The sequence below is a fragment of the Egretta garzetta genome, unplaced genomic scaffold (genome assembly GCF_000687185.1).
Source record: "Egretta garzetta isolate BGI_Z169 unplaced genomic scaffold, ASM68718v1 scaffold33, whole genome shotgun sequence".
NCBI classification, from domain to species: Eukaryota; Metazoa; Chordata; class Aves; order Pelecaniformes; family Ardeidae; genus Egretta; species Egretta garzetta.
In genome coordinates, this window is record NW_009259250.1 from 1,788,450 (window position 1) to 1,797,184 (window position 8,735).

The 8,735-nt window shown below is 43.1% G+C and overlaps 1 protein-coding gene across 1 annotated transcript in view; it reads right to left on the minus strand.

The window, feature by feature from the left end:
- The window catches only part of CELSR1 (cadherin EGF LAG seven-pass G-type receptor 1), a gene marked incomplete at its 5' end in the record, with an annotated part of 169,995 nt that overhangs the window by 6,385 nt on the left and 154,875 nt on the right, over window positions 1–8,735 (minus strand). The window contains 3 exons of the mRNA XM_035891689.1: window positions 1,303–1,429; window positions 2,727–2,806; window positions 4,117–4,235. Of these exons, the coding sequence (XP_035747582.1) occupies window positions 1,303–1,429; window positions 2,727–2,806; window positions 4,117–4,235 (326 nt within the window). The remainder of the gene's footprint in view (window positions 1–1,302; window positions 1,430–2,726; window positions 2,807–4,116; window positions 4,236–8,735) is intronic.

Here is an 8,735-nt window from a genome sequence, read left to right on the forward strand (position 1 = left end):
CAGTTGTTGGCTGCCAGGAACACACAGTAACAGCTTTTGCTGGGGACAAGGGGCACACATGTGTGTGCCTTCAGATGTATTTGCTCTGAAGGAATTCATGCAGCTGCCAAATTGTTATCAATTTTGTTTGGAGATACAGTATACAGAAGGCAATCACTCATGAAGTTGCAGCTGTACCAACATCACAAGATGCCTGCATTTCATGATTTCAGCCAAAGCAATTGACTTAAGAGAAATTTTAAACTTCAAGCTCACTTTCCAAACATTCGATCAATGCAATCTTAGCTGGCATTAGCACTTTGGGATTATTCATTAATAAAAATCACAAAAATGTCTCTTAAAAATACAAGTTCAAAGAAGGTAATGAAGTGAAACGCCACGTACCACTGTGCCTCTCTGGGCAAGCTTGGAGAATTCCAGCTGCTGACTTTCCTCCCTCTCATCAGGTTTATATTTAATTTCATTTTATTTTAGGCTCATGGCAGCCTGGTTTTACAGCCTGAGTAGGTGTATTTATTTCAGAGCACACCAGTTGCAGTGGCAAAGTAACCTTGCTCCAGGCTGGTCTATCATCTGGTTGCTTCCAGGGCATGGACAGTCATCTCTGGAGGAGATCCATCAGACTCCTTTTTCTCTTTGGCTGCCATCTGTGGCTGTTGTGCTGCAGCTGACGTGAGTGGCCTGCTAGCAGTAGCTGTTTTAATACTGCAGGCACTTGCCATGACAGCTTCTGCCATTCTTGGTTCACATTCAAGTTCTGACCAACATGAAGCTTCATGCCTACTTCCATGCCAGGTCTCCGACAAATAACTGCTCTGCATCTTTAATCAACAAGTGTGCACACTAGGACAGGCAACCCCATAAATCTCTAATGCAATGAGTTGTATTTGAAAATCATTATTTGGCACATTTCCTTAAACAGTAAATTAATTTGTGAAAGCCTTGAACTTGGAGCCATCCACAGTGGGTGAAATAAAACAACCTCTTATTTGCCATGAGCAGGCAGAAGACAGTAACAGAGATTTTTGTCTCTAGAAAGACAGAGGTATAATTGCCTTCTGTTATTTATCTGTCACATCTTACAATAGTAGAGCACTTATCTTTAGAATGACTGAAAGTGAGAGATGCAATTACTCAAAGTTATGGTTTTGGTGAAAAGAACCCTCTTTTTGAGAAAAGAGAGCAAAAATTGTACTTGCTATCTTTGTTCTTCTTAAGTCAGCTCATGTTTAGGTTTTGGAGGTCTGGATGCAGCAGGGTGCTCACCAAGGTCTGCCACAGACAAGATGCCATCCAACTTACCTGCAGGCAGCTGAAAATGGCAAAGAGATAGTGAAACGTCATGACGTCGCTGTTCACCGCCATCAGCCCCAGCAGCCAGGTGGCACTGATGAGCAGCAAGAGCAGGAACGCTGTTCGCAGCACAGAGCTGGAAAGCAAACACAGATGGGCATTTGCAACACAACAAGATACAAGAGAAGAGCCCCACTTCTCCGAACGGGTGGTGCCACGTGCCCAATGATTTGTCAACTGGAAAGGACCTTTGGGAAAATTAGGGCAGTGTTCACCAGCTCCCACTCCCCAACTCTCTCACTGCATTACACAGTGACTTAGCATAGTCAGGTAAAAAAAAAGGTGTTTTCTTTTCAAGTTCGTTTCCAAGGTTTTCTTCAAACAAACCAGGCCATCTGCCAAGCCCATGCTGTTCAGCCTTGTTGACTCTGAGGAAGAGATCTGGGCGGTTAATGGCCACCTCCGTCTCATTTCTGTTTGTTGAATTCACTCTCACATTCCTTCTCAACATTACAGCCCGAGGTTTTGGATCGAGGGCACTCAGGTGAATAGTTGTTTGCTTAAAAACATTATTTCCATAGACGCTTTCAAAAGATGGTCACAATTCTAGTAGCAAAAGTTTTGTATTATGAGTAAAATAGCTGCCATTAAGTAGCAATTATACTCCATTTGTTTAGGGAGATTTAGGGAGATTTAAAAAAGAAACTTAAAAAAATTACCCAACCGCCAGGCCTGAATAAATACCTAGAAGAAACCTTTTGAAATCTCATACAGCTACGTATTTGGAAAAAAAAGGGGCTGTCTTGCCACTAGCTAATAGTGTTGCCGTTCACAGGTAAATTCTGAGCTTTGGGCAAAACAGCCGTTAATGGGAACAGGCTACCACAGCCGCTCGGGAAGGCGGCAGGTTGCAGCTTGCGAGGCTTTCTGCTCGTCCCATGGGGAGCAGGATGGGGGGAGGATGGCCCTCAGCACGGGAATCTCAACCGGTCTCTGCCATGACAAGGCTGGTCACCCAGGTCTTCACGAGGGCAGACCTTTCTGAGCCACAGGCGAGCATGGGGAGACCCAGAACTACGTCTACCAGGGCATGCCATGGGTGGAGGTGAAGTGACTGTGTAGCAGGGAGTATGATGAAAGACCTGGAAGGACTGTAATGATACCATCTGGAGACCAGCCCTTTCCCTCTCCCCTCCCTTCTCCTGCCTATCCTTGGGGGTGGTGCAGATCACCATGGTGGAGGTTTTACAGAGCCTCCAAGGGAACCCCAGGACTAGGTGCCGGTGAAGCAGTTCCAACCACCTCTACCAATGCTGACTTTCTGCTCCAAATATCTTATTTATTTCCCACCCCAACACTTGGTTTGAGGCAATTCTGTCCTGTTATTATTCCTGGCCAGAACTTTTTCTACAGGTTTTTGAACCCAAACTTACATGACTCCAGTTTTTTCAAATGAACGTTGCCTTCGTCTGCACGATGCTTTCATTGCCAGTATAAAGATGACAGTGTTTATCTGAAAGGGAAATTGAAATAACAGCATGTATTCCTTCTATGAAGTTGCTAGGGCTCAGTTTTCAATGACAATGTGATTTTTATCCTAAAACGGTTTGTGGTGCCAGGAATATTTTTCCTTCAATTTACACATCTCAAAGTTCCAAGATTCATCTTGTTTCAAGCCAACATAGTCAAGAACATCCTGAGACTTGATCTGGATGAAACCCAGTAAGATGGCCCCATGCAAAGAGGCTTGACTCCAAGAATGGCTGCCCTTGTCCAGACCAGAGTCCACTCAGCCCAGCATCTTGTTTCAGCTGGGCCAAGGCAGAATATAGTAACAGAGCCAGCACATACCGATAATTCCTGTGAATATTCCTCCAAGCCTCTACTGATTTCCACAGATGGGACGTACTAGGTGGGCTGGTGCATTTGTACTTAATCATTCATTATGAATATCGATGCTGGGAATTTGTCTCGTTACTTTCTGAAACCATGCAGAGCTTTACCACCACCACCACCACTGTCTTGTTCTGTGAGTTTCTCACTTCACTCCTCATGGGGCAATGATGTAGCTTGTCCTGTTTGTTCTGAATCTGCCACTTTCTAGTACTAGTTGTGTTGGAAAAGACACTGAACGGTTGGCTCCATGGCCATATTCTGCAGGCTGCCACATTATTACAAGCTCCTCCCTATCCCCTTCTCTGCAGCTTTCTCTTCTCTAGGCTGAAGGCTCCTAGTCCATTTAGTTGCTCCTCCAGCGGGGCTGTCCCATGTCTCTGATGACTCGTGACCCCAATCTACACCACTTCCAGGTCTACTTCATACTTTTTGAGATGAGGAGACCAGACTTGGTATTCAAGATACAGTCACGCCACGCATATATCTTCTGGTGCTCTGTTACTGAGGGATGTTTTAAGCGAGAAGTTAAACACCAGCCAATTCTTTCAAATTCCTGAAACTGGAATGACTTAATATTCCTTTAGGACTTCTGGATGAAGGGACTTGTTATGGCTCATTTTGTTGATTTGTTTTATAAGCCCACTGACCAACACTTCAAACATGGAACGAAGCAAATGGGAAAAAATAAATAGGTTTCTGGCCATACAGCCATTGCACCACAAGCAAGCTGCATTGGCAAGCAGCCCTCTGATTTCCAGGAGCTTAGCTCACGTCTTATCTGTTTAAGTAAAGAAGCAAGCCCGAGCACACTGGCTGCAAATATAAAGAATACAGCGGCTTCACATTATGACTAGTGGTTGATAAAACATAAAGAAAAGGTAGCAGCAAGGAAGAGACAGCTCAGGATGCCAACCCCACCATACTTACAACTACAACAATCACAATGGGCCCAGCGAAACTCCAGATAAGGGTGTCATGAACAGACAACCAGCAGAAATCAGGGTTCCCATAGCCTTGCGGATCCAGACCAACAGCAAGTCCTGGGTCACAAAATGGAGAGAAAGTACATCAGAAAGGTGCTGCTGAGATCTTCTATATAACCAGGCACATTTTCAAGTCACTGTCCAACAAACAAAATGATAATGGCAAAATGTGTTCAATAGGACGGTCTGGGAAGTGAAAATGAACGCAAATACCGAAATAAAACTTTCGTAAATCAAAACCTTTATGCTCGTCACTGCATATCAAGTGATACTATGAGTTTTGCCTAGCAGAACAAAGTTCAGCTGCATAAAGCTGACAATAAATGCAAGTCCCAAATAAATCTGTTTCAGCACAGTTTTATAGTCATACTCACACAGTGTGATGAAGCCTTGAGGGTGAGTGACATGTTCAGGAATTTCAATAAGCCTATGCAGCAGAATGACATGAATCATAACCGAGATGTCTGTACTACAAAAAAGTGCATTCTTAACTGCCGTGAGCTTGCTGTCACTAAAGTAACACCAGAGACAAAGGAACCTGGGAACCGATGGGAGTTAACCACTTGAGCTCAGGTGGGATTCATTTTGAGCTGCTATCCCAGGTACCTCACCTTGCTTTCAGCGCTGTTTGAAATGGAGTTTGCTAATGCCCCCAAGGCGATTGAGTTAAGAACACACCTTTTATTGTTTTATTTTTCAAAGCCCGGACAATTCCAAGGGCATCTCTGAGTCCAACCTCCACCTGCTGATTTACAGTGCCGTCTGATTTGGTGACCTACACCTCGCCCATATGGCGATGGCCTGGGATTGCTGCCTTTGACTTGCAAAAGGTCTTCTGTCTTCAAGACACAGAAATTGATCCCTACGCGGCCTGTGGCCAATGACATATGGTAAATGGCTGCAGCATGTTGTCTGGGCATCGGGGGCACCTGTTGTGTTGAGCGTATGTCCTGACTGAAGCAGGCGGCCAAGGTTGATGGCAGTGCCATTCTCCGCAAGGAGAACTCATGTGCATTAATAAATGCCTTGAAGTCCATGTGCTTTGATGAAAAGACACTGAAAAAGGGAGAGGTAGCTGCATTTCACTCTAACTGCTTAAAGCTGGCCCACAGCCAATATTCACATCTGGTACAAGCCTACGGTCTATGAAAATTAAACTGGCTATTTGGCAAAGCAGTGGATATTGGATCTGTTTTCTCTGAAGTGTGGAATGAGATAGGACTGGTCTCCTTCCCTGCTCCTATTGGCCCTTCCACCACCCCCTTCGGCAGTTGCCATCCAGAAAGAATTAGCCATAAATGATTAAGGGACCATAAAGTATTTTATACAGATGTAATTCTATAGACACAGCCTATTTCCCAGGACTTGATTTCCCCATTAGTGGGACTTAAACTACATTTTGACCAAACATCTGGCTCTAGAAGTAGTTGGCAGACAGCAACATTTTTTCACTCTCAAAATCCTACCCTAAAGTTCTCCATTAAACAAATGGAGCGAATTGCACTCTTCAGGTACACGGTTCAAATTTTACTGGAGTCAACAATATGTGAAATAACACTTTACCCAAAGGCAGAATTAAGCTGATGCAATGTAACACAGAGAATCGTTTTGGCACATCAGTTAAGTGCTGCAGCCTGGTCATCCTGAGCAGACTAAGTGTGTGGGCTGCATGATAGCTCACAGACATTGGCAGAAACTGGGGCTGGTCCTGTGGCTGAGCTGAGTGTCCTCTGGGGACAAGCACCCATCCTGGGGGTGTGTCAAGAGCATGCCGTGGGGAGGTGTGGCTGGAGGGGCACATTTTCAACCTTCTGAGCTCCTGAGGGCCCAGCAGCCACGTGTGAATCAGGAGACTGCGGGTCAGCCTCACCTCTCATTGCCTCGCTTAGTTTTCACAGCAAATAGCAGGTTTGGAAAGTGCCATTTTTGGAGGGATATTGGTTTTAGGGCTATGTAAGAACCTGTTTTAACATGATCACTGCAGTCTCCATGGCAAAGCAGTTACAGCACACATATGCCAACTGGTTAGCGTGCTGCCACAAAGACAGGTAGAACTGGAGGGGTCTTGCTGGGTGCCAAATCCAGCTCTTTGCTCCTGAGGCAAGGAAGTCATAAAATCCCTTTCCTAGATTGATCAAACTACATTTTAAAATGAGCAAGCTTAAAGCAAATTGAAAATGTTCCACTATTGCTCCTCACGGAGGAATATTCTAGATTTGCACTCTTTTGATGGCTCTAAGACTTTTCCCAACTTCCATCCTACTTTTATTCGTGGCAATTTGCTTTTCTACACTGTGCTTAAATGTGGTTCTTCTCTGCTGGAGTGTTCCCTATGTAAACATTTTGCTAAGTTTTTCCCCCCACTAAAGGTCAAGATTCTCTTCTGCAAGTAGCCAGGTCCTGCCACAGATGCCTTAGGACCACTATGTCCCAGCTTGAAATGAATGTCATGTTAATCATGGAAAATAGAAAAAAAATCAATAAACAAAACATAGCAAAGCAAGTGCTACTGTAGGTTCATTTTTTTTTCAGGATATCTGCGATAAAGATGAGAGGGACTAGATATTTATCTTTCAAATGAAACAAAAAAATCCTTTGGATGTCCAAGACTAAAATCCTTTCCCATATCTAGACTTTTCCACTATTAACAAACATATACAATCCTTTTCTCATAAAGAAATTGCATTTGAGATCAAGTTATGAGGTTGGAACCTTTTTACTGTTTAGATATTAAAATTTAAAATTTATAGAAGAAGCTTGCTTAAAAAATGTACAATAACAAAGTTTTCCCAGGGCAAGAAATCCCACCTTGTGCTACTTATGCTAAAATAATTTTCTCTTCAGATGATTTCTAAACCTGAAAGGGCAAACTGAAGGCTTAGTTCTCTTTATCCTTTGTTTCACAAAATCCTCTGACTTTCTCAGTAATAGGGATCTGATTTTTCATTTAAATGAACTGCAAATTCAGTAGATTCACAGTTTAAATTACAGGAGACAACCTGGCACAGTAACTCATAGTTTTAAAAGTGCAAAATAGTTCCATATCACAGAGAACAATATCTAAGTAGGAAAATGTAAAAATGGTGTGCTTGTAATATTTAGATTGCATAATACAGCTGTTGAGAAGTTCTGAATTAATCTAAAATTCAGGAGAGAATCTAAACATGAAACAGAAAATCCTTCTGACAAAATTCTTCTAAAGAGAAATGCAAATTGTTTACTGCTATTTAATGACAATACTTCTTTTCTACCAGAAATGATGCTGCCGACTATCTGATGGCACTTAAACATTCCTAAATATGTTGCAGTAGTCCCGTATATAGCGCTAAAAGTTACACAGGTCTGAAACGCTTTGGAAATTCAAGGACAATTTCCATTCAAAATGTCAGAGATACACCTAGACTGACAGAGCCTTCTGGGCTGTACCTTCCACTGTGTTCTGGATAAATTGGTAGAAGAAGAAATTATTTATGCACAAAGTGATATGGAAACAACTTACCAACTCTCCAGAATGAAAGCTAACCTGTACTAACATATTTCTGTATGACACTTTCTTAAGTCACATCGGAAAAAAACCCATATATTTTAAAAATTCTAACTTGTTCCACAGTATTTTTCCAAATGTACAGGAGTGATGATAGCTATTTGTTTGATCTGAGAGACATCTAAACCTCTGCCACTGCTGACAGTATGTTGCTATCTGTAAAAATAAAAGTAATTGGATAAAAGTTAACTGTCTGCCTATGATCTGATTTCCCATATGGCAACAGATACATGCTGAAATAGTTGAACCAAAAAACCCCGCTCCAACTGTTCTGCGAAGCGCACTTCCCGAGGAGCTGTCTGCCTGAATTAAAGCAGCACCATGTGCTTAGGGTAGTACTGGAAATGTCTGATTGCAAAAATAGTCCTGGTGAGGGTGGAGATGGATGTGCTCCTGTGGATCACCCTGGAACAGTTTAAAAGATTACTGCCTCCAGCTTTTCATTACTTTTCCTCAACTGGAAGTTATTGCCTTTGTATCTGAATTGAAGTAAAAGGCTGCCTGAGTATTCTCAGCTCATTTTTATGCCAAGTAAAACAGAACTGATGAAATCCCCTTCAGGGACCATTTACTGCTGGTCAAGTAGGCAACGGAATGTCCAGTGAAGGGCAGTAATGCCCCATGGGCAGCACTGCTGCTGAAGCCACTGCAGCTACCTCCCCAAGAGCCCGTGTGTCTGTATCCCGAGGTACCAGCACAGGGAAGGAAAGTTTCTGAAGGCTACAGGCAAAGTTGTTAAAATAAAAGCAGTGTTACCAAGTCCTGTTTTAACCTAGGTGCAACTATATTTATGTTACTGTAAACCCCTCGGTATCACTTCAACTGGGGCAGCAGGTATTTGGTACACAGATATGCCAAATTCAGGCTGACTTCTGCTAGACATGATTTGGTGTGGCCCTCGTTTAGGAAAACCCTGAAGTGACAGCAGTAGTTGAGTGCACCCATAGCTGTCTTGGATGGGGTAACCTTCCTGAATTTGGCCAGCGAAGATGTCAGGGAAGGGAAACGAAGCTGTTTTG